Raw genomic sequence first — 27,239 nt, forward strand, 5'->3', positions numbered from 1 at the left:
GTCCAGTCACGAAATTCTTGATCGGATATCCAATAAGAATTCTCACACTGCGTTGCTCGGTAAGATACTCTTTCTCCCCATTCTCGTTGGGAGCCTGTTTAAGAACTAGACAGGCGGGACCCAGAGTTTACTGAAACCAGCCAATCAGCCAACGCATTCCCCTCAACCCCCCCCCCCGACATTCCGGGATTCTCTGATTGGACGAAATCAGACCAACCCTGCTGCATACCTAGATCTATCTGATTGGACGTTTTGCATGAAGCGACGTAGGTAGCCACCTATCGGAATGTGGAACACGGAATACAGTCTTCTTGGATTGGGTCGGCGCTAAATTTGAACTGTATGGCAGAGTTCCTGCCTGTCTCGTTATGTGTGGGTAGAGGCCTCATCTCGATGGCGATGCGAGGCGGCAGGGAAGCGGGAATATGGGGGAAAGAGGAGCGTGACGGGCGTCACCGGCATGCACGGCGGAAAGAGGAGCGAGGCGGGCGAAGCCGGTACGAACGCCGCGACTCCGAGAGCAGCTCCAGTTTCATGAAGGGGCACCTGGAGAGGAGCACCTATCGCTTTGCCTTGTCCATCTCCAGCATTGTGGAGAAGGTGAGCTCGGAGTAGTCAGAATAAGGCCTACTTCACAGGCTTAACGTGCGAGTACAACGAACGGGGGAAAGAACTGCACACTCCGCCCTAAACCGCTTGGAGGAAGGCCAGGATAAAATGGGGGGGGGAGGGGTCTCACACGGCGCCAGGGGAGGCTTCAGGGGCTGAGGGGAAACCCGGGGTGCGATCTTTCCGGGGTGCGCGAAAATGGGAGGTCTGTTACAAGCACGACGCCCCCCGGGCTCGGATGTCTTTCGTCCTTTTCTGTGGGCGTCTGGCGTACTCAAAGGCGTGCAGGGAATACTAATAAGAGACTTACTATATGAGTACAATCCTGTTTGCTTTGCTATTTGTGCTAAAAGGGATTGTTGCCCTTTTAAAGGGCTGGGTGACGTGCAGTAGTTCAACAGATTATTGGTCCCCCTCCCCTTCGCAAAGGTTTGGGGAGGAAGGAGCGGTACCTGATGAGTTTTGTCTTCCCTTATGGCTGTTAAGAGTGTAGGAATATCACAGTAAGGGGGGGTGGAGGTATCTGAAGGCCTCCTCATGGACCTCTGGTTTGGTGTGTAGTTTTGCCTAGTTTGGCTCTCTGCAGCGCAAACTAGCGTCATTCTAGGTCGATCTTGCTACATAGGAGCTTTTGGTTTAAAGAAACCCATCAGGACTAGAATCTTCACTGAAGTTGTGGTTTCTGTCATGTGTATTATAGTTTGTCTTATCCTGAGCTCATGTGAAAATGTCTCTATCTTTTAAACTAGTACAACTTTCCCTTTGAAGATGATAAGCTTATCTCCATCAAGTCACTGATGTATGATACTTCTGATGGTAAGACTTTTATTACTAGCTCCTTGTATTTAATTTGCTTTTTAAACTTTATATACTATAGGAATGTTTGGACTTGTATGTGTACCTGTTTCTATGAATGGAACTTAGTCTGTTCAGAATTCTGGCACGGTTCACTCATTATGTACAGACAGCCTTATGGCTTTCTGGGTCATTCCCATGCTAAAGCAATGGTATATGTAACCTTATAACTTCTTTATCTCCAAGACAGATACAATAACTTGGCTGATATCTTGAAGGGCGGGGGGGACGGGACATAAGGTTACTTTGACCATTTTGAAAATCACATTCGTCACATATCTGCATCTCTGTGTAACAGTTGAGACAAAGAATGGAAGAGAAATCAAATTCAAGATGAATTTGAAAAGAAATGCCAGAACAAAGTATCTTATTCTGATTATCAAGACTTCTGGTGTTCAGTTGAAAACTATCAATGGCTTTAATTGTCGATGGAAGTGGCAGTTCTAGAACTTAACAACCCATATCCAAGAAAGTGCCAGGTTTTCCATGGTTTTGAAGCTATGAATTTGCAGGACCATGTTGCCAGGCTAGTCTTTTCAATCAGAAAGAATAGAAAAGTGTATATAACAAAAATGCTTTTTGATTCCTAGGTCATTGTGATTACCTACCGTACCTATATAAAAGGCAGTTCTCTAGGTTCTGTCATGCATTAGTTTGGCCAAGATATAGAAGTCTGAATGAGGCTATGTAAGTAGGAGCGTGCATTATTCTTAGCAACTGGCGAAGGGCTTCAGTTTAGCTCTCACTGTAGTAGTATTCCCAAGTGTATCCCTTTACATTTTATGCTGTTTTCTATGTAAATGAATGTTGCTATAATATGAGGCTGCAGTCCTGCATATATTTGGTCTGTTTCTCTTATAAATTTCAGTTGAGGTTACATATGGTTGTGCTAAAATCAATATGCTTAATCAAAATGTTTATTCTAATGAACTTCGATGTATGTTTCATAATGATTTTTCTCTCATTCTAGGTCCAAAAGCTTGGGGTGAAGAGTCTGAAGAAGAAAACATAAATGACTCAGATGAGGCATCCAAAAATGTTTGTTTTGTAATTAGTGCATTTTTATGTTAACAATAATCAGGCAGGGTTATTTTCTAATAACTGAACTGATTATAGTAAAGCTAGAAATTTTGCTTGAATACTTGTATTGATTGCGGTAGGACTAAAGATACCATCCTAAATGACGAATCTATTTTTCTTTTCCTTAGCATTGTTAAGCTCAAGTTTCAGTCCAGGTAAAATAGGTAACAAAATGAGCTTTCTAAAATGATCCAACAGTTATTTGTCCTAAACTATTAGACTTCTGTCTAGTAAAGTAGATATATATATATTGTTTGTGGCCGATTCAGACTTTGTGCAATAGGATCAAAATACCTACTAGCAGATATAGTGATATGAGCAGGTAGATACTTAATGCTAAGTACTTTAGAGAGGAAAACATATCGGAAAGTCTTGCAGGTAGATGCTTTATGCTAAGTGTTTTGGGAGGCAAACATAGCTGAAAATCATTGTCCGTGTGTCATTGTGACGCGTACCAGCACAGAGTCAAAAATTATCAAATTCTATGATGTTTTAAAATTTTATTCCAACAAAAATAGCTCTTGTTTAATTTCTCCCCACCCCAAAGTTATCTGAGGAAGAACAGTCCACGAACTCATATGAAGAGAGTCCATCTGGTACAGGTAAGGTGAGTTTGGAAGGTGAGAACAACCTATTCTGCCTTAGTTAAGGATGACACCTGAATTATGTATGCGCCTGCCAGCTCCTACTTTTCTTGAAAGAGAACAGATGATGAATAGATTTAGCGCAAATGATTAAAAAGTGATTACAGTAGCACTGAAGGGGTGGTTGAAAGAGAATTTTTAATTTTGGGGGGAGTGATTGATCACACCCAAATGACCCCCATAAAGAATATACATGACTGCCTTGTCCCCGTCCCTCCTGGAAACTTTTATCTAGCTATCTTTCTGCATGTTGTGTATTTATGACACCTCCCATTATTTTGGGTTCCCTTTGTCCTGCACTGAGGGTAGGATAGAAGAAACCAACTGTCTTTGATTTCAGCACTTCACCTTTTCAGCACTTCACCTGTTCAAGTCATTAAAAACACTGATCTAGTTGCCAAAGTGTAGCTTGTCCTAGAGATTAGTACAGTAATCCCCAACATAGCATCTGATGAGGGGCCATGGCACTTAGACATGTTTTTCCGGGTGTCTACTTGCTACTTAAGTCTTAGTGATAAAATCCAAGGGATTTCTGTGGAACAGAAGAAAATCAGAGAGCTGGTTGGTCACTGCCTATCACCTGGCTACCTGGGAAATTGCTGAGCTCATCCTGGACAGGCATGTCACAGCTGTGAGCCCCTGAGTTGGCCATAAACAAGACTTTTACACTGCTGGACATAGAAATTTCTTCCATCTTGGGTCCACAGGGAGCAAAACCGTCCCCTTTCTGGTGAAACTGAAACTAAACAGTCCCTTTTCTCTGAAGCTGAACTGATCCTCCACCTCCTTGGTGCAGGAGATTCTCTTGAAGAGCTCATGAAGCACCACTTTTGTCTGTGCAAGGAGTACTCCTTTGAAGCCCTCTTTTGGCAGCCTTTTTGTTATGACACCTGCATTCTCATCAAACAGTCCAAAACTACACGGAGTCATAGCTGGTTAGGAAACCCTAGATTAATAAAATAAACCCACAGAGACAGAAGTGTCATTTCTTTTAGGAAAATATAACACTTCATGAAATGCATTTTCTAAAAGCTTTGCAGGGGTTATCCTCCCCAAATATAGAATGTTAAAACAATAAAGCATGGCTTATATAAAACATTGAGCCTATCTGTATTAGTTATGCTGACTGAAATATTTTTTTCTTTAATTTTGACCTGTAGATTTCAAAAATGATTCTGAGATGTCATCCATTAAAAGATATTTGAAAAATTTGCACCTCAAGGTAACATTTCAACATAGGTATTCAACTGTATACTGAATTCAGAATATTTTGGTGTAAAGAAAAAAGAAACTAAGCCATTTCTTAGAGCCCCAGGAATTGACAAAAGCATTATATGAAATGTAATTTATGAATAAGCTGAAATACAATTCTATTGATTATTAAATCTTTCACCAATACTTCACCAAAGATGCTGTCTTGCCACTTGTGACAATCAGTGTGTACAGTGGTCAGAGTGTCAGTCTAGCATCTGGGAAACCTAGTTTAGAATCTCCATTCTGCTTTTAAAGCTTGCTTGGTAACCTTGGCCCAGTCATGTACTCTCAACCTAACCTACCTCACATTGTTGTACTAAGGACTGGCTTCCTATTGGTGATAAAGGCAGAGTATAAATGAAATAAACAAACGAAACAAGTAGTTGAACAGTGCAATCTTAAACAGATTTACACCCTTCTAAACTCACTGACTCTGATGGCCTTTGAAGGATGTAAGTTTAGGATTGCCCTGGGAATGTTCAGAACACATTCGCTAGTGTTCAGAACTGTAAATATGTGTCCATACAGTTTGCTGTGGTGATAGTAACATATTTTCCTTGAGTGTAAGGTTGACTGTTGTCAGATATAAGACTCTAAACAGTGTTCTTGAATATAACTTTCAATTTCTTTTTAGTAATAACTGCTCTTTGCTATCTCTTTAAGTTTCTTTACCCTAAGCTGCCAAATTTTATTCACTTTTGATTATTTTTACGCAAGGAGAATGTTCATCTTGTCTGTCATTCTGGAGCTGAAATGGACATGCTAGTGAATGATGATGCCTACACTGTGTCAGAAACAACTATGGTAATGCAAATGTACAGGTTATAGTAAATCTCTCCTTCACATTGGTCTAGAATTCCATGAATGTTCCTATTTGCTTGCACATGCCCCCAACACTCACAAATCTCCCTAATTTTTTCAATAGTGGGATATGATCACCATCATAAACTTAATTGCATTAGCTCATAGCCTTAACAAACAGCACTAGAACAGCATCAAGAAGAAATACAATACAGTAAGATATGGTTACATGTTTGTGAGAACTCATAGAGACCCTTCGGGGTTGGAGCGGGGTAGAAATCGAAGATATAAATAAATAAATAAATAGAATGGAGATACCTAATGAGCACAGTAGCTTGCTTCTCTTATCTTGTTTTTCAAAAAATATGTCCTGCCCATTCAGCATGAAACCTTTGTGGGAGCTTACAAAAATATTAAGCATATAATATCCATTCTGACGTGGAAACTTGCTTGGTAACCTTGGATCAGTCACATACTCTCAACCTAACCTACCTCACTTGGTTGTTCAAGGACTGAGGCCAGCTTGGTGTAGTTAAGAGCGTCAGATTCTAATCTGGAGAACCAGGTTTGATTTCCTACTCCTCCACATGAAGCCAGCTGGGTGACCTTGGGTCAGTCACAGTTGTCTCAAAACTCTCAGCCTCATCTGCCTCACAGGGTGTCTGTTGTGGGGAGAGGAAGGGAAGGCAGTTGTAAGCCATTCCAAGACTCCTTCAGGTAGTGAAGACTGGGGTATAAAACCAATTCTTCTGATATTTGTGGTGGAAACACCATCAAAATCAATACTAATGCCACATACACAAATAGCAGCAGCAATTAAAAGAGTAGACAAAAAGCAGAACCTGAATACAAATAATACCATTAAAAGCATAAAAGAATAGTTCACCTGGCACTTAAATGTTAATAGCGAGGATGCCTTGTGAAAAAGTTCCAAACCCTGAGTGCCACCATGGAAAGCTCATTTCCAGTAATCACTTGCTTTGCCTTAGAAGGCAGGAATATGTTGTAAAGATCTTTGTGAAGATGAACAGCTTGTGGAGAAGACAGATCTCAGGTTTTTTGTGCTTTAAAGATGTACTAGCAGTAAAGCCCGTTGTGGAAGCAATACAACGGGATCTAGAAAGAGGCTCTGGGGGAGTTCTCTGGCTTTGGGCAGTGTCAATTTGCTTTGGTGACCTCAGCAGGGTATAATGACAGAGTCCACTGTTTTCTCCAGAGGAACTGATCTCTGCTACCTGAAGAGCAGTTGTAATTGTGAGTGATCTGTAGCCCTCACCTGGAGATTGGCAGCAATTGTTACCCAGGACAAAATGGCTGGTTTGGAGGGTGGAGTTGGCAACCCCATCTCCTTCCCAGCTAACCATCAACCTACCTTTGACTTCAGCTGACTTCTGCCCTCCCTTCTGCAGAGCAGTTGTAATTCTGAGTGCTCTCCAGCCCTCACCTGGAGATTGGCGACAATGGTTCCCTATGTGGGACTGATTGGTTTGGTGGGTGGAGTCTATGGCATTGTACCTGTCTGAGGTCCCACCCCTCCTCAAACCTCACCCTCTTCAGGCTCCATCCCTCAAATCTCCAGGAATTTCCCATCTGGAGTTGGCAACCCTATCAGGACTGGCCCCAATGTGTTTTCTCCCAAAGGCCAAAGTAGGTGACAGGACCAAGCTTAGTTGCCTACCAACAGGCACTGAGGGGAATGTTGGGTTGCCAGCTCTAAGGAGGGAAATACCTGGAGATTTGGGGGGTGGATTCTGTAGAGGGCAGCATTGGGCGGGGCGGAAGGACTCAGCACAGGTATAATGTCATAGGGTCTACCCTCCAAAGCAGCCATTTTCTCCAGGGGAACTGATCTCTGTCATCTGGAGATCAATTGTAACAGTGGGAGATCTCCAGGTCCCACCTGGAGATTGGCAACCCTAGGGGAAAGTCAGCTGCACAGCAGGGGGTTGAAGAGAATGGTTTGATGGCTGCTGGGCCAAGATTGGCAACAATAGTTCCCCAGGAGCCCCATCGTAAATGCACCAAACAATTCCTAAAGATTTTCCAAAACACTACTCTGTTGATAAATTGCAACACTTTGAAGTAGCACCAAAGCTTTAAGATCTCTCCAGCTGTCACCTGGAGACTGGCAACAGCTTGTCTGGAGTGTGGGCAGCATGGCATTGTATCTGTCTGAGGTCCCCCTCTTCCTCCTCCTCCTCAGACCCCACCCTCAGCAGGCTTCATCCCTAAAATATATGAGGTATGTTATGCAACTGAAAATTCCAACTGCCTTGTGGGGGGGGGGAGTTTGAGGTGTGGAATGGAGTGAAGTCCAATCAGCTTCCACATGCAAAAGACCTTGAAACGCTGGGCGGGACTGCACAAAGCAGCCAGTCAACCCAGCCAGCGTCTTCTGAGTGGCAGTTCTTCCGGCCAAACACTAAAGGGGCCAAATTTAGAACGTTCAATATAGAATGTTGCTATTCAATTATAATAAGGGAGAGATATGCAGCTCCCCAAACAAAGTAGAAGCTAATTAAGATCTTTTAGTGATCACAGTGGTCAGTATGGTTCAGTTTGATCACTGCATTTTGCACTTGTGCTTATAAGAAGCTATATTTCTGAACTGGCTAGGGCTACATTCAGCTTTCATTTATGCATCCTCCAGCCTCGTTTTTTAAATGAGTTCTAGAAGTGTGTAATATTTGACAAATCTACTGGTTTAGCAAGTGTCCAACACTAAAATATAGGAAGTGTATTTCAAATTAAAGCATTATATATATATATTGTTATATTATGTTTTTATGCAAATAAGCTCTTCACTATTTCTTTTGGTGATTTTGGTGTAGATTTTAAGACAATCAAAGAATGTCCGTGAAGAACCTTTTCAAGAGCTGGTGAATGAATCCTTACATGGTGAGCAAAAGTCCTTAAAAGAGAAGTTAACAGCACACCTAATTACAAAATAAGGCTGACAAAGGTGTAGCTATGCAATCTGGTGAGCACAGATATTTTCAAATTGGCTGGCTGGCTACAACACATATTGATACAGGTCTAAGTATTCTTTGTGGGCTGGGTTGAAATATCACCAGATGCAACTAATGAGTCTTCTAACTAAGTTCCTGGTTGTCACTGATTCATTAATGGTTTATATAAGTGTCTGGTTAGGATCCTGCAACCTATGTAGGGCTGAAATCCAGACTGCAAGAGTTAACTGTGCAATCCAATTTTATTAGTCACGGAATTCAAATGAGTGCAAAGAATAGTTAATAACTGTTGCTTTTTGCTTGTCTGTACACCAGAATTTTGCACCAGTTTCCCCCCCCCCTTTCCTTTAGCTTATTCCCAGTAAAGCTTAATTCCCTTGCTTTTTGGAAGGTTGTGTGTTACACGCCCAGAGCTTCTCCCATATTCCTTATCCTTTCACATACACATAAGTATTTTAAACGATCATTAAAAAATTAACTAGAAATCTTCAGTACCATAAAACAATGTAGGACAAAGATTAGTGGCTCCATTTAGTATTGATCTCCTTTCCCATCATTCTTATAGACTAATTTCTTCGTATATTTAGTTTGGGGCTTTGCTAACTGCATTGATAGACTGTCTGGGTATGTGTGTATAGTGTCCGATGTCTTACCCTGTATTGGAGACATGTTAAATTCACCTAGAGTTGGGACTTTATTTACTTACAGGGCTAATTCTTTGGGGAGTAGAAAAGGGCCAGTCAGACTAGAATGTACTATCGGCCCTTGGTCCACTTACTAGTCGGTGCTTGCCACAGTGTAACTATCTAATTGGGCCCTTTTCCTTCTGCTGCTTAAGAAAAAGATCTGTGAGCACAGGACCCTATGTTTAGCAATGCTATGTATATGTCTTGACATGACATGACACATTAAATGATACAAAAATTACATAGTAAGATCCTTGTTTCAGTAAGCTAAACACAGTAGTATAGACCACAGTCCCTAATAATTAAGTAACTTTGTGAAACATTTAGAGAACAGTGGAGCTCTATTGTCTGGATAGAAAAGCTTTCTAGAATAATTCAGTTTTGGATAGTTTGCAGAAAGCCAGGAGAGTGGGAGCTTTCCTGACCTCCTCAGGCAGGCAGGCCATTCCACAGGGTGCGGGCCACAATGGAGAAGGAACTTAGGCCTGCAGTTGCTGATTTTACCCATTTGCAGGTTGGCACCTACAGAAGACCTTGCTCAGATAAGCAAAGCTGTCATGGCAGCGCATAAGGGCAGAAACGGTCTCACAAATCTGTGTGTCCAAGGCAATTAAGGGCTTTGGATGTAATAGCCAATACCTTAGACTGAGCCCAGTAACTGATCGGCAGGCAGTAGAGTGATTGTAGAATAGTAGTGATATGCGTGCTCCATCGAGCTCCCAATAATAGGTGAGCTGCGGTGTTTTGCGCCAACTGGAGCTTCTGAATCGATTTTGAGGGGAGATCAATGTACAGTGTGTTACAGTAGTCTGGTCTGGATGCCACTGTGGCATGGATCCAGATGGCCAGATCAGATATATCAAGGTAAGGGGCCATCTTACAGGCTAGGCTGAGCTGGGACAAAGCCTTTTTTGCAGCTGCATTAACTGGTATATTTTTACCATACTTCAGCTGGATTTTCTATGCTGTCCAATCAGGAGCAACCTGTATGCTCAGCCAGGGCCTAAACAGAAGGCCTTTCATTACTTGGCTATGACGTGGTGCAATATTTCAAATTACATATAAGGTTGCAGGCTTCATGCAAGTGCTAGCTACACTGCATACCTGGCCTCTCAGAGTAGGAGTGGGAAAGTAAGCAAGCCTGTATACCCTACTGTTCTCTCTGTATTGGGCCCCATAATTATGCTTATGCCCCCTCCCACCCCTGTACTGTTTTGTAAAGTTGTATCCAAGTGGTTTTTAAAATGATAATATTCTGGATAATTGAAAATGATTATGCTTACTGGGGTGTATAATACCTGTACTTGACAGTGCAATAAAAGGTTGTTGTGATCAAGACAAATCATCAGGATAATGAGTGTCTAGTATTCTGCCGTGATTTGAAGAAGCTTGGTCTCTGAGGAAGTAGTATTTTGTATTCTCGGCAGAAAAGCCATTTTCACTGTTTACTTTCTACTAGTAAGTAGCTGAATTGCATAGACTGGCATTAATTTGAGCCAGTGTAATGCAGAGGATGGACAGTTTGGATGTACAAGATCATGTTCAGAACCCTCTTGTCTATGAAGCACTAAATGACCATGGGCAAGCAAGTAATAGGCTTTCAGTCTAGCTTGTTTCTCAGACCTGAAATTGCGTTTTTAATGATGTAAGAGATCCTAATCTTTTCATGTTCTATTTTGAAGTATTTGTTATCTGTTCCTAGTTAGATTTTTCTTACTAGATGAATAACAAAAATTATTTGAATAATTAACAATGAATGAAGGCAGGGATACACCTGCAACCCACAAAAATGGTCTAATTCAACATAATCCAGGAGCCATATATATGCACCTATGCCTGTGACATTGAAATGAATAGAGGACTTTCATTAGAGTGTTTGAGTGTATCACAGTGCACACAGAGCTTTGAGGGTAGAAGAACAATCTCATAAAATGTTTAATGAAGATGGCAAGCTCTTGGCTTGGAACAAAGGATCCCTGTGTGAGCAGAAGGGTCTGCTGTTCATGCTGTGGGCAGGGATGTGATTTCCACAGCTACCTCCCTTCTGCTGTAGGAGCACCTCCACCGCGAGGAAGAGGTTTGATATGAAAGGCCTATAGAAGATTGTGTGCTTTGTCACTATTAAGAGGTTACAAGTTATTTTATATCTTATAGTTGGATAGATATATCAATAATAAGGTAGTGCTCCATGGTTTTATGTATTGTTACTAATACTTTATTTGATCTGGTAGGTTATCGTGCTGTGGTTCCGAGGAAGCAAGGACATAATGGGCATTCTGAATCTATGTCTCTCCAGTCATATAACTCTACTGCTAAAGATTCAGCAGATGAGATAGTTGCATCTGGAAATCTAGCTCTTTGGGATAGTGAAAAAACTGGCTCTAATAGCTTTTTGGAAACTTATGAGTCTGCAGATGAACGTTGTTCTTGGAATAATATTACAATAGCAGACTTGTATCCAGAAATGGTTAAGACGCTTAGCAGGCTTATGCATAAAATGCCCCATAAAGCTTCTTCCCGTTCCCAGATCAAACGGTATGGATTCGGGTACTGCCACCCTAAAAAAACAAATGTTAACACAGCCACTGAGAGAGTGAGGAAATTCAAGCCATTAAAACACAATCGTGTCCTGGCAATTACGAAAGAAAATGAGAAGTGTAAATTGCCCATGGAAAACAGTGCAAGTAATAGACTTTTAGGACATGGGAACAATCAAATGCATCATACATTTATCAGTGAATCTAGTGTGACGTCTCCTATATCCCGTAACGCAGATGAAATGAAAATGGACTCCTCTGATACTGAAGATTACTCCTATGTTGAGAGAGTTGGACGAAATGGTAATGGGGCTACCATTTTTCCTAACAATCTTTCTGGAAGAAAAATATTTCATCTTAAAAGTCCATCTTGGATTCCTTCATCTTCAGAGCATGCAAGAAAAGGTCAGCATTTTGAAGAGCATTCTGCTGTTTGCCCTGATGATCCAGGAGCAACATTTGATCTGACGGAAGGAGATGAACCTGGAATAACAAGGATTATGTCATTCAAGGCTCCAGCGTATTTAAATTTACCTTTGAATAGAAACACAAACCCACCTTTGCAAGCAAACAAGTCTTCTCCACTGAAATCTCCATGTAGGTTATTCAGAAATCATGAGATTAAAATTTTCCCTACAACTGGTTCACTACGGCGAAGTCAGTCTTTTTCACAGTTTCTTGTTAATCACAGTCGCATCAAAGTTCAGCAGAAATCTGAAGACGCATTTGAAAAGATGTACAAAGAACTGTGTTGTCCACAGGTGCAGAAGTCTTCAGACATATGCACAAACCCAACACAGTCTGGTGACAAGCTTTTAAAACCCGAATTGAGTAATTGGACAAGGTTTCATCAGAAACATAACAAGTCTGGAATTATGTATGTTAGATCACGTTCTGAAGGATTTCCAAAGATCTCTACATTTCTGAGAGCTGCAAGATTAAAGAAATACGAAGGGGTGCAAGTATCTCACACTGTAAATGCCCTAGTCAATTCTCCTGTACGAACTCTACCTACAGTTGCCAGAATTAAAAGAACAGCAAATTTTTCTAATGAAGATTTTCTGTCTTCACCTGTAAAAAGACTAAAAAATATATCTGAGAGCTTTTCTTCTGGAGTACACCAGAAACTGCCTTACTTGGAGAATATTAATCTTGATAAAACTGGCATGACTCTCACATTGCATTCTCCTAATTCAAGCAATTGGCCTTCAAAAAAATTAGTAAGTAAACTGTGATCTCTGATTCATATGAAAAGCACTGCAGCCTGAATACTTCCTTACAGACTTGTGTTCTTTCAGTGACTGACAAGGTTACTGACTATTTGAGTCTTCATCTATTACCATGGCATAGCCATGTATGTTTACCTATATAAGCCTCACTGAACACAGCAATTGAATCTTGGCTGTTAGTAGCTGAGTCGCTTTCCCATTCAATATGCTGACTTGCAGCTAAATAACTAAATAGAATTTACTGCTGCAGCAGAAGGAGGAGAAAGTAATATTTTTAGTTCTCCCACATCTGGCAAAATATTCCTATAAATATTGCATATAAAAATGCAAAAAAACCAAGACATACTGATAAGAGAACAAAAGCTCGCTGACAATGATGTAAATAACCTCTGAATTTATAGTAATGCCTCACTTTAATGCTTGACACTTAATTTTCAGGATTCTGAATTCCGTGTTTCTCCAAATCGCACCTTTTTGGTTGGACCAAGCACTTATATGCATGGTAGGTTTTCAAAGATATTTTTGTAATACTCAATAGGTATTCTCTGTCAAGCATCCTAACCCAGTCATATCTGGATGGCTTTTAAAATGGCCAGTTCATAACTGTTAATCAGTAAACTTCAGTTCTGAAGTATTTTGCTGTATTTGAGAGAAAGATTTAAAATGATAACATTTAATTATTTCCAAGTGAAGAAGCTGTGATTGATCGTTCTTTGCTTTTTTCCAGATCCACTAATTCTGCTTTCTGTTTGTTTTAGTTCATCTCATACATAATGAATACTTTAGGAAAAATTAGATTTGGATAGCAGGCCAGTAAATACTGATTTTCAGAATATTTTTCCTTGTATTGACTTGGTGATACTGGAAAACCTAAATTTAATAATAATTATTAATATTTTCCATCTTTAATGGTTTTGAAGTGTCATGGCCCATTCATTTTATATTTTAAAAGATACTAAAATCCTAGTAGATCACTTATTAGAAGTTGATTGTATCAATTTATATTGTGTAATCTGCTTCAAGTCTAGTTTACTAATTTGAATGTAGTTAATGCAATTCAACATAGTCAAGCGAATCAAGTAAAAAAAAATCATTTTCAGCATGAGCACAGTAGGGGTTCAAAGATGATAGCAACAATCCAACACGGTCCTTTCGAGAGCACAAGAGGTACTGATTTAGAGTTGTTTCATAAACAGTGCTTTCTGTTCAGGCATTGGCACAACAGCACTGAGTCAAATACCAAGTATACATTCTAGATTGGCAAGGAGGATATAACCTATGGAGTATCACAACTGAACTCCAGACAACAGATCTCTCCCCCCCCCCCCCCCCCCCCACAGCCCCCCCTTCGAGGGGGGCGGTGGATTCTGTTCAGCTGAGGCCTCTCCCTTCCCCAAACCCTGGCTTCCATAGACTCTACCAGAAAATCTCCAGGAATCTCCCTACCTGGAGCTGCCAACCCTAGTCAGGACTGGCCCCAATTAGTTCCTCACAAAGGCCTGCAAAGGGTTTCCTTCCTTTGTGTGAACCAAGCTTGGTTGCCTACTGTGGTGAAACGGGCTCCAGTTTACAACTCAGCTGTTCACCTCCCACCCTTGTCCCGTGGGCGTATGTCACTCCTTAAGTTCGCTGCCACTACTCACTGAATTGTGACTGCCTTTTTAGAGAAACAGTGAGACCCCTTTGGCTGAATCTCTCTATTTGGAGATAGAATCCCCAATCTTTGAGGGATCCCTGGAAAGTTGGCAACCCAAGGGTCTGGGCTTTCCTTCCTTCCTTGGACTACCCCCTCCCTTTGATATTGTGCAGAGCAGGGGAGACTATGTGGTTTTATTTATCTGTATTTTATTTAACTATTTACACAATTATGGAGCACACACACACTAAATGAATAAGGCAGAACTGTAGAAGTAAGCACACCCTATGAACAAAGAGGGGTTAAACACCCTCTTTCCCCTACACACAATACCCTCTACCTCTGGAGGTTGTGGGCTCAGGATAAGATCTCTCCTTGGACCAGCCTTTGGCTCTGCTTCAGCCTCTCTCTCTCTTGCCCAAGAGAGCAGGGAAATTTCCATTCATTCCCCAGTCCAGCCAACTGTGGAGTGGCTGAATTTCTGCTGCCTCCCAGGGTTCCCCCATGTCTGTGGCTTGTGGCCTGGACAGCCTCATCAGCACAGGCAGCAGGAGCGTCTCCTAACCTCCTATAGGACGAATACTGCCTCCTTCGTGGATGGGCTGGAGTGTATATTGATGCTGCCCTGCCCCTTGGGACAGTACCTGTTTTCCCACATTTTTTGGCCTTGGGGCAGCTGGGAACTGTAGGCCAGCAGATGAGGAAGCCCCATTCAATCCAGTGAGTGATACCCCCTGCAGGCATCTCTCTGGAACTACAGCTCAATTAAACCTTATGGGGGAACATTTTAAACGACCAACCATAGATGGCAGCCATCTTACAAACACAGGTAACTGCCATTTCATTACACCTACCAACAGCCACTGAGGGAAAAGTTAGTCCCACGCAGGAGGCAAGCAGGAGAAGAGTCTTTATAAAGAGAGAAAGCCGTTTGCCAGTGATTCTGACAGGGCACAGTGGCTGAAGGGGGAGTGAGCAGGGAAGAGGAGCAGACCCAGCACCCGGCCAATGGCACGCAAGTACTCTTGAGTGGCGGCTGAAGGGCCAATGGCTGAGGGAACGCATTTTACAGCCAATAGGAGAGCTACAAAGTACCACCCCAAAACACAATTATTATATAGAGAGATTCACACACACTTATGCAAAGGTAGTAATATTATAGCCTGAGGCATTAAACAAAGTTGTATACTTGTCCCTTTCCATTTCACTTTCTCTTTGAATGCTCTAATTATGGCACTCCAGTAACATATTTTTCCACTCTGCTGTTAGCTCCAAAAGTCGTCTCTATGCAGATGGGATTATTCTGTTCTCATGTCCATTTTGTATTCCTTTAGACATTCATTACAATAATTTTAGTACTGCTGACAAAAAAGCTGAAGTTTTAGTTATTGTATAAAATCAAAATGTACATCTATAATGTCTTAATGGTCAAAAACAAGTAGGTCAAACTGTAAAGTTACCGGATTTATATGTCTCTAAAACATGTCCAGGCTACAAGACAAAAGTAAATCGGCTAGTCAATAGGATTTTAACATTCTGATGATCCCGTGGTCCAAAAAGATTCTGTGTGTTTTCCAAGGTGACCAATCAACCTTTTAAAAACTGTTTTTGCATTTATGGTGAAAATGCTCTTCTTGTTATGTTTGAGTAGTTAGGACGAACCCATCCAAAGGCATTTTTTATTTTCTGTATCTTGTCTGGATTTACTAGCCTATTTTTATTTCCATGTTAATTCCTTAAGCAATTCAAATTTAAAGTCTACATTAACTTTTAAATCAAGTTTTCTATTATGTGATTCATACATGTCCTGAATAGACATATATACTAATTGCTATAATAAAAATATATTGGGTTGAATACTGTGACCTCCTGTAAACAGAGGGAGTTCATGGACCAGCCCTTTTTTGTCTCCTCACAGGCACCTCTGCCCCAAAAACTGATTCTTAAGGCCAGGGGCTTTTGAAAGAGTAGAAGGCATATGAAAATCTGTAGGAAGAAGAGGAAACTGGAAGAAATCTCCTCCTTGCCCTGTGCAAACTCTTCTTCTGTTCATAGAACGGCTTATATAAGAAGAGAGGAAGGGTAATGATTTCTGCCTATTTCCTCGGTTCCCATCCCAATCTATTCCCAAAGGTCTCCTGACCCTATTTATTTATTTATTTTAGCATTTATATCCCGCCCTCCCCGCAAGCGGGCTCAGGGTAGCTTACAAAAAGCAACAAGTGCCCACGCATAAAAACAGTAAAACCAGTAATTATCAACACAAATATCAGAGCAGAGCCCCTTGTTCAAGGGCACAAAGTCATTGTTTGAACTAAACAGATCATTGTATAACTACAGGTATAATTTCTGTTGATTTTATGTAGAAAGCACAGTTGTAACTCTTTCTTTTTGAACTCAATGTGTATAACTTACTTGTCCGTGCATTTTGTTTGACAGTGAGAAATAAATGCAGTTGGTGTAATCAGGCATAGTCGCCTAAGGGATCTCAGCACTAAAGAATCTTATGGAGAACTAACTCTAGGAGTTACTGTTAGCATGAAATTGTCATTCTAGGACTTAGTTCTCTACAGAATCATTTAGCATTGAGATCCCTTATGGACTGTGCTTGATTAGAATGACTGCATTTATTTTGGATACAAGCCTTTTGGATTGGTGGAATTTAAGATAAGGCAGTCAGAGCTATTCACAATTTTCCATAACAATACATGATTTATTATGCCATGTTTGTAATGCTCCACTTAAAAATCAGTCTTTTTACCCATGGTTTGATTTTATATTAAGCAGGCTTCAAGTAATTGATTGTTAGAGGGTCATAGATTCAGTTTTTAAAGGTTAAATGTAAATTTGAATATAAAAATTTATTTTAAACTATTAAATCATTTTTATCCATTCTGTAAAGACATAGAGAATAACTTGGCTTACATTAGTCCTCTGTGCATTTTGTGTTGTCTCTCTTATCCTTTATTTAGAAAATATATATGCTTCCTCTTCAGAGATCTGCTTGAGGCTGTTCACAAAGTAAAACATGATAAAATCATAAAACCATTAAAATTAACAGGCCATTAGAAACCAGCCATTGAACCTAACTGGAGCATAAACAGCATAAAACATTTAGCAGCCTAAACTGGTCCATGCAAAACAGTCCTCAGGCTAGAAGAAGACTGTAAAAAAAATCTGAAAGCTGGATTCCCTAGTTAAACAGCAATATTCTGGCCTAATGCCTAAAAGGGAGAATTGCAACTGCCAGGAAAGCCTCAGAGAGAGAGAGCATTCCACAGATGAAGTACTACCATTGAAAAACCCTGCTCCTAGTTGCCCCTTCTGAAAGAAGGGGCACACATACACCCTCACCTTTGGAGGCAGATGCCAAGAGGCTGAACTTGTTAGGAAGATCGTGATTGGTGAACTAGACAGTATGGGAGAAGGTGGCCCTAAACTGTTTAGGGCCTTGAATTGTGCCCAGAAACAGATGGGAAGCCAGTGCAGATCTTTCCATGTAGGGTGTATACAGTCTTTTCATATAACCCCTTACAGTAGCTTGGCTGCAGTATTTTGAACCAACTGGAGTTGCGTACAAAGTTTCTAGTGGGGTACCTCTTTATTCACACCTACTGTTTTCACAGAATCCGGGATTGCAGATGACTATGAATACATTCCCAAGTTGTTGCAGAGTTGTGATGCTCTCAAAAGAATGCAAAACTCTTCAAGAAGGTAAGTGATACCTAAATATATTGTAGTATCCATTTGATGTTTTCCTTTGGGGGCAGAGGAATATTAAATAGTGCATCCATAAATGCAGTTGGATAGAAGCAGTAAGTTGGAGAAGACTCTAGCCAGTTTCCCAAAAGCACTCAGCTCACACTGAACACATTTAAAGGTCTTTACAGTAGGTGTGTTTTAAAAAAACAGGGAAGGTGGTGATAGTAGGGTGAGCATGTGGAGGGATGCAGAAGAAACTGGCTGCATGATAAAAATGTCATGGAAACTTGTTGAAGTACTAAGCATCCTGTAAGGTCATGTCAAGAAGCTAGATGAGATATGATTTAATAGCAGTTCATTACAATCTCTTAAACTATAAAGGGAACCTCCATGTTCCAAGGCAGTAAACCTCTGAATACTAGTGCCAGGAGAAAACACCAGGGGAAGGCCTCAGTCTCTATGTACAGTTGTGCCAGCTATGCTGCCATGATGTTTATGGGCAAGAGTGCATCTGCTTGACCTGTGTACCAACTGCTGCGGCATTCCATTGTTTTTTATTATCTCTGACCTTGTAGGCTGTCTGTGTAGTGTCTTCCCATGGATTACCCGTGGGATCAGTTTCGATTCCCAGCTTTGGCTTTAACGGCCTGGGGCCCCATTCTCCCGCACGCGGGAGTCAGGCTGATTGGCCTAGGGGTGGGGACATAGGATGCTTGTAGGAACATAGCCATTCCTAACAGTGACGATGTTACTGCCTCTATAGCTTTTAAAATAAAGTATAACCTTATGATAAGCGTGTACTCCTTTGGCTGTGGAACCTGACAAGTTGTCGGACCGCCATGGGAATCGGTTGGCCACTGTGTGAGACAAGATGCTGGACCAGATGGACCACTGCTCTGATCCAGCTGTGTTCTTTATGACTCTGAGGACATTGCTACAATCTGGCTTCCGAAGGGGAGTGACTGCAATTGATCACTGCCACATTCTACAGTTTATTATTGATAAATATACCAGCAGTAAGAAGGGATCATTAAGTGCCAACTTCATGGATCTTGGAAATGCTTTTAATACTATATCTAGAGATAAACTATGGGCAAAACTGTGAAAACTATGGACCAACATCTTTTATTTCTTATTTGTCAACTTTATGACCATCCAACAGCCCAAGCTAGGTGAGGCCCTTCAGGAGTACTGACAGATCCTGTTTCGCTAGATAAGGTATTAAGAAAGGATGCACTTTGGCCCCTCTGTGATTCACTCTATATATTAATTATCTTAATTCTTTTTTGTTGCAAGAGGATTGGCAGTAGCCTTAGCTTGCAAATGTGAAATTGCCAGTTCTGTATGCAGATGGCACTCTTGCTGTCTAGATCCATAGTGGGTCTGCGTAAACTGTCTGTCTGTTTTCTAGATGCTGCTGTAGGAAAGGTTTGGTAATTAATGTAGCAAAGTTTAAGGTTGTTATTTTTAGTAGAAAACAGAAAGTAAGGGATTACAAATGGACCGTGGCTGGTCTGCCTATGCAACAGGTCACTCAGTTTAAATACTTGGGGGTATTGTTCGGTGCTGATCGTTCATGGAGAACTCAGGTGACAGCAATCGTAAGAGCTGCAGACAGCATTGGGAAAGCAATCACCAGACTGTTTTATACCTCAGGGGGACAATATGTTCCTTCAGCACTCAAGAGTATTTAACTCTTAAGGTAGTTGGCCATTTGTTATATGCAGCTGGTGTATGAATAGAGGCTGTTACTGAGGATATTAATCGACCACTCATTAATTTTCTTTGTGGAATACGGGGCCCCCAAAATATGTGGCCTGCATTGTTCTCTGAAATAGGTGAAGTCTCTTATGATGCTAGAGCATGGAGCAGGGCATTTAATTTACAGGTAAAGATCCTGCAGTCAGATCCGGAGCTAAATTTGCTCAGTCTTATTAAATTAGGCAATCACAAGAGGAACCAGGATCAGTTGATTAATGATAAAGCTAATATGCATAGGGGTTTCAATAGAATTGATAGGGAGAGTACATGTCCGTGAGCTAAGACATCTGATTGAAATTAATCTGAAACATCTGGATTATAAAAGTACAGCAATAAGGTCAAGAAGAGTTTGCTCAACCTTCCCGGTTGGCATTCCCCTAACAGTTAGCATGCCATTGTATTTTTGTGATTTAACATATCCTAAATATAGATGTGCCTTTATGTTGGCGTGCCTTACCGCTTTACCATCTGCAGTCTTGGCAGGTAGATACGCTGGTATTCCATATTCAGAGAGAACATGTAATTGCAGCCTTAATCGCATTGAAACCATGGATCACATACTTTTAAGATGCCTGAATTTTTGAAACTTAGACAGGAGCTGATGTTCCCCCCACTTAATAAGGACTCTGCTTCTCCAACCGCTAAGACTTCTAGGCTACTGAGCAATGTAGATGGATGGGACACATATAGAGTCACTAGGTTTTTGGCTTCTGCTGTAGAAAACACGGAAACGTTCTAAAAAAGCCTGCATAAAACCTATCATATTCTGTTTGGGAGATCCCATTGTGCATGTAGCTTTTCGTTAGTTATGTAAACATAACCTCTCAGCAGCTGTTCAAGACCATTGGGTTGAATGTTCATTAACAGAAAATAGGAGAAAAGAAAGACCTTGAGGACATGGCTATCTATGGAAGGAGGTGTTGTCTCTGAATCTGGTCCTCAGATTCAGTAGTCTTCTTAATTTTTACCCTGAGTCATTAATGAAGAAGAAGTAATCATTGCAAGGGTAGGAGGTGTCGTGTTACAGGGAATGTGTTTTAAACATGCAAGTATTGAAATGAATGCCTTGGTATGTCAACTGAGGTTTATCTTGATATCTCAATGTTGTGCATATCACTGTTGGTCCAAAATGGCCTGATAGCTTCACTCAATGACTATAATGCTTCTTCTGCTTATTTGGGAATTTCTTCATGGCAGTATCCCAAAAGTTAGAGGTTGGTTTGAAAGCAGGACATAGAGGAGATGATCAAGCTGATGCCAAAAACTCATCAGCCTTACTGCATCACACAATCCAGCATCCCGTTTGCCAAAGTGACCAGCCAGATACTCCCACAAAGTCCACAAACAAGGTATAAAGTCAGCCTTTCCTTGCTGGTGCATTCCAGCAATTGCCATTAGTGGTTTATTGCTCAATTAGTGCCCCCCATCACATGGCTTGGAGCTATTGAAGAGCTGCCTTACTTAGATGGAATAATTAGTTTTACTTTGGCATCGTATCAAAATGGCCGTTGCTGTTCTATATAGAATCATGTTGATCTACTGTAGTCAAAATTGCAGTCACTGAGCAACAAGAATCGTGGACTCTCAAGGCACACAGTATCTACTTTTGCTCTGATTACTAGAATTTGAGCTAAATTAGTTAGGTTTGAGGGCTGTGACTTAATGTAGCAGTCGTCACTTTAAAATTATTAGCTTTGATGTTCTGCTTGTATGCTTGCTTATGGTTCTCTTGTATGTGATACACAATGGATTTCATTGTCAGAAGGTAAATAGGGTCATCCCTGGTCAATATTTGGATTGGAGACCACCAAGGAATACCAGGGTTGCCAAGCAGAGGCAGGCAATGGCAAAACCACCTCTGAACATCTCTTGCTTTGCTAACCATATGGAATCGCCGTAAGTCATCTGCAAAAAAAGTGGGTATGAAATGCCATGCCTGTTCACCAATGCTTGATAAATTTCTGAGGTATTCGGGGAAAATGTTTTATTCTGAAGAAAGAGTCTCCAAGTGAAAGTATTTTTAGCTGCTGTTGCATTTGGAGATGATCTGAACAAAAGTTATATTAGTAATTAATGCCGATCTTGTAGCATGTGTTTCTTGAATATCTTTTCTTCATTTCTAGGGCTTCCAAAAAGCTCAACTATAATGAAAGGAGAGCGAGAGATGCATATATGGGAGAACTTGTCTGCAAAAATTACCAGAGATCATTTTCAGAAGGATGTGAAGATGAAATGTCATGATTATCTAAAGGAGAAAGATATCGAAGTTACAGCCTGCCATTTGGAAACACACTTCTGGAATGCAGTTTGCTTCTACACACCCAAGAGACCATTTTCTTAGAGATGCATCAGATCTGAGGACTGTTGCCTATACGAAACAAATGTCATTTTTGAGGACTTTTTTCTGATTACCCAATTTGCTGGTCAAAATTTATTCTTAATGCACATTTAACACCTTGTTTAATGTATCTACTACTCTGAGCTTCTGCTTTGGGAATGAGCGTTAGTCATTGTTGAAAATAAATGATTTGGAAAAATCTAAATTGTTGCTTAGCAAATATGGTCTTAATGTCATAAATGCACATGTCTAGTTCTTGACACTTTTGTATTTTATTTTGTAATAAATCTTTATATATGGCTGTGCTCTAGAAGCTACTCACTTATTACAAAAAAAAACACCAGATGATGAGTAATATCAGGTTTTGTTAAATACATTGTAAGTGTCATATTTGTCAATAAGTGAAACATAATCGTCTGCCTATTTGGTTGTGTGCTCTCATTAATGAGACTAACAAACTCACCATATCTGTCTACGAGGGGGGAAAGCTAGGTAAAAATCAGAAGGTTATGCAGAATGACTCAAATGAACACAGTTCAAATGTTCATTAACAGAAAATGAACTGTGTGGGGATGAATCTAAAATAGGCTGGATGGCAAAATAGTAGATACAATTCAATGGGAAGGGCAAAGCACTGCAATGGTAAAACGTTACTTATATAAGGGCAACAGCATTCCTTGATGATATAACTGTGAGTTTTAAACTTGCTTTCTAAATTTCTAGCAAGATTAAGACATCAGGAAAATGTTTAAAAGGTGCAATTCAAGCCATGCTTGTTTGGCTTTAGAGAGCTGTATTTTAAAAGAGGCTACATGGTATTTAATATTGGACAATTCTGATTTCAGAGTTCTCATTATGAAATGATTATTTACCTAGGAAGCTTCCAGAGACGGTTCAAATACTATCTCTGCCAAAAACTTTGAGACCATTGTGGTTAGGAGACACAGTATTCTATTGCTTATTTGGCTTTTAACCACACAGCTCAATCTTCATATTAACTACCCTAATATATAAGTAGGACAGCACAATTTAATAAAATACGTGCATATACAGAAATTTCCCATTTTCACTGCTATTTTGATTCTGATGTTTCTGTAATCCACTGTTCATCAAGACTGGCATTGGTTTCAACTGAATATTGTCAGCTTTGCTTACTTGTGGTATTTATTGTTAAGAGGCAAGTTTGGGTTTGTACTTTGAAAGGTTTGTTAAACGTGTTTTAAGCTTCCCTGTTCGTTAATAAGTGAGTTTATTTTGGATGTGAACTGGGAGGGAAAGCCGTAAGAATTTTCTCAAACTGAGCAGAGGAAGACAGCTGGCAGATGTAAAAAGGCTGTCTGAAAGTCTTACTTGTTTGTAAACACTGGCTAAATTCTTTTAAAGGTGCTTTAAACTTTTGTAGACTCTCTTCCTTTTCTGCCTCTATTTTACAACCCTATTTTCTACTTTTTCCACAGATAAAACAGCAAACAAGCTTACTAATATATTCTGTAATCTGTGTGTCTTGACTAACAACTTGATGTAAAATCTAGAACTGTTGCTGAGGGTGGAATTACACATCCTGCTTTCCCTTTGTAGTGTGCAACAGGCAGCATAAAAATAGTGGGCCAGAAGGGGGGCACTAAACTCTTGGCCACAAATTGTTTTCCTCTTCCCAAAGTAGGGTCGGTGACCATGTCTGTAACACCTACTTTAAAAGAAAACTTGCTGGTGTTGGAGGAAGCGGGTGCTTGCCTCATCCCTTCTGGAGTCATATTCTTATTCATACTCTTGCATTCGTGGGTTGCAAAAGGGAAGTAGCTGAGCTGTTCAAATGTGTGGTGGAGGCAAAATCAGCCTTCCACCCTTTGGCTATCTTAATGGAGGATACCCTCACTCATATTTTTCCTTTCTGAGTGCATGGAATTGCTCATTGATCTTGACCAACCTACTATATTTATGCACCCCTTCTATAATATGTGAACAATTTATAAATTTTATATCTGACGCAGGAATGTATTTGAAGTACACAATAAGGAAGAATCTTAATATGTACTTGGGGACCAATAAGCAATACAGAATGCAATTTAAAATTGTGTAAAGTTATCGCTCAAAATTGCATAAATTCACTCGAATGGCAAACTACATTTGGCAGTTTATTTTTATACTTATTTGCCACTTTATTTTTTACACAATTGAATCTAGAGGCATAAGACATTATACTTCTGGAGTAATAGAACAGACTCTACCAGAACAACCCAGCAGGAAATTAAACATATATGGAAGTTAAATTTGCTAGCTGTACAAGTGCAAATTAAATGGACCAAAGCAATTACATTTATTCTCTAATTATCCATAAATATAGGGTGGTGTTGCTATATGTTACAACGTGGAAAAGCACAGGACGGATTAGTAAAATGTACATGAAAAGTTAGCGACACTTTTAATCTTTCCACTTTGAACTGATAATGCCATCGAACAAGATGTATAAAGGCCCTATTTATTCTGAGGGAACTCTGCTACACCTGAGTTGAGAAAGATCTTTGGAAAAAGCCACACAGTGGGTCCCCACAGGTTCTACTTGGGGCCCATTGCTAAAATAGTGTGAAGAAGCAGCAGCATCCCCACCAATGCACACTGAATCAGTCTCTAATATAAACACCCCATTGCATAGAAGTCCAGTTACTGCAAATCCTTGTCTTTGGTTTCTTCTACTATGAAAAGAAAGAAAGAAATGCTAACTGCAGAGACTTGCCCAAACAGTCAACATGGCAAATGGGGTTCAATGTGGCCAAGTGCAAGGTGATGCACATTGGAGCCAAAAATCCTAAATATAAATACATATTGATGGGGTCTGAACTGGCAGAAACTGAGCAAGAGAGAGATCTTGGAGTTGTAGTGGATAACTCACTGAAAATGTCGAGACAGTGTGTGACTGCAATAAAGAAGGCCAATGCTATGCTGGGGATTATTAGGAAGGGTATTGAAAACAGATCAGCCAATATAATAATGCCCCTATATAAATCAATGGTGAGACCTCATTTGGAATACTGTGTGCAGTTCTGGGCACCACACCTTAAAAAGGATATTATAGCTTTGGAAAAAGTGCAGAAAAGGGCAACTCGAATGATAAAAGGGTTGGAACACTTTCCCTATGAGGAAAGGTTAAAGCGCTTAGGGCTCTTTAGCTTGGAGAAAAGACGACTGAGGGGTGACATGATCGAGGTTTATAAGATTATGCATGGGAAAGAGCAGGTAAAGAAAGAGGTACTTTTCTCCCTTTCTCACAATACAAGAACTCGTGGGCACTCCATGAAACTGCAGAGCGGTCGGGTTAGAACGGATAAAAGGAAGTACTTCTTCACCCAAAGAGTGATTAACACATGGAATTCACTGCCACAGGAAGTGGTGGGTGCTACAAGCATGGACGGCTTCAAAAGGGAATTAGATAAGCATATGGAGCAGAGGTCCATCAGTGGCTATTAGCAACAAGGTATAGCTAGGGGCTCTGGGGCAAGTGATGCTCTGTCTTCTTGGTGCTTGGGGGGGGGTCAACAGTGGGAGGGCTTCTAATGTCCTGGCCCCACTGCTGGACCTCCTGATGGCACTGGTATTTCTGGCCACTGTGTGACACAGAGTGTTGGACTGGATGGGCCTTTGGCCTGATCCAACATTGGCGTCTCTTATGTTCTTATGTTCTTAATACAGGCCTATGTTCCTCCTCCACCATACTATTGCAACACTATACCACACCATACCAGGCCTGGATTTTCATCATTCATTTATGGTGGCCAACATTTTAAAACAGATCATAAAACCAATTAAAAGGGTCCTCCCAATGAAATACATATGTAAAAACACAAAAACAATTAAAATTGGCAACCAAGGCCATGTCGTTTTCTACAAAGTGACCTGAAATCAGCATGAAAATGATCCAGACAACCTGCTTCATCAAGAATCCTTGAAATTCTCTGGGTACCACCCATTTAGTCACTGTGCTCAAAGTAGGATCTTTGAGATTGGTCAGTAATTATACAAGGCTTTTGGGCCTGGGGGTATGTGTAAAGTGCCATCAAGTCTCAGCTGACTTATGGCAACCCCAGCAAGGGGCTTTCAAGGCAAGTAAGAAGTAGAGGTGGTTTGCCATTGCCTTCTTCTGCAGAGTCTTCTTTCCAAGTACTAACCATACTTAGCTTCTGAGATCTGATGAGACCAGGCTATACCATGACACGTTCCCTTCCTGGGCCCAGGGTAGGTTTCTTTAATACCACAGCCTGTTTCAAGGCTGGGACAACTATCCTCTCAAGGAGGCATTAATTTCCTCTTGGAACCAGCCAGCTAACCTCCCCCAAAGATCTAAGCAGCCAGGAAGGGCAAGTTTAAAACAAGCAAGTGGCAGGCCTTAAACATCAAGGATGCTGTCCACCATCTGACCCTGTGATGGCTAATGGAGATTCCCAAATCATTACAAATGCTATTTATCTGCAAAGTGCTGAGCAAAATAGTTACATTGCTGTTGCTGGGCTTGTATTGGAACACCATTCACACACAGCCAGAATTAGTGGGGGAATATCTAAGCCAGGATCCCCGGCCTTTTTGAGCCTACAGGCAACTTTTGGCATTCTGACACAGCATGGTGGGCACAGCCACAAAATGGCTGCCACAGGAGGCAGAGCCAGCCACAAAATGGCTTGACACGGCTAACCTTCAGTCAAATAATGAAGATTGTTATGCTGTGGTGGCAGCTGCTGCCAAAGCAACATTTTTTAAAAAAAACTGTAAAAAGGTAAAGGTAAAAATCTGGACAGGCAATCAAATATCAACAGCTACTCAGAAGCATTGCTGAGCAAAAGCCCCACCTGACCCCACCCACTTTCTAAAAACACTTGGTGGGCGCCAGGAAACGTATTTGTGGGCACGGGCACCATGGTGGGGGATCCCTGATTTAGATGCTTCCAGTTGCACTGTAAACTGAATGCACCTTTATGCTTTAATTCAAATGCACCCTTCACTACCAAATTGTAATCCCCGTTGCTGGCTATTTATTTACACACAATAAAATTATATATTTCATCAACTACAGTGATTTGATTTAGCTGTGTCCCAACTGAAATTTGGCACTTGTAGTGTGAATTGAACCAGACAAACTTAAGGGATCA

At 40.8% G+C, this 27,239-nt stretch overlaps 1 protein-coding gene across 1 annotated transcript; it reads left to right on the top strand.

Moving 5' to 3' along the window:
- The first annotated feature begins 393 nt into the window (after positions 1-393).
- HJURP (Holliday junction recognition protein) lies at positions 394-22,180 on the top strand. Its single transcript, XM_015427335.1, has 11 exons — positions 394-600; positions 1,359-1,425; positions 2,435-2,502; positions 3,092-3,146; positions 4,349-4,410; positions 5,160-5,246; positions 8,075-8,141; positions 11,130-12,655; positions 13,103-13,166; positions 17,927-18,014; positions 21,887-22,180. Exons 1-11 carry the CDS (start codon positions 394-396, stop codon positions 22,002-22,004), a joined length of 2,409 nt encoding a protein of 802 aa, XP_015282821.1. The 3' UTR covers positions 22,005-22,180.
- Positions 22,181-27,239: the final 5,059 nt, after the last annotated feature.

Source organism: Gekko japonicus, unplaced genomic scaffold, assembly GCF_001447785.1.
Source record: "Gekko japonicus isolate JY-2015 unplaced genomic scaffold, Gekko_japonicus_V1.1 scaffold1838, whole genome shotgun sequence".
NCBI classification, from domain to species: Eukaryota; Metazoa; Chordata; class Lepidosauria; order Squamata; family Gekkonidae; genus Gekko; species Gekko japonicus.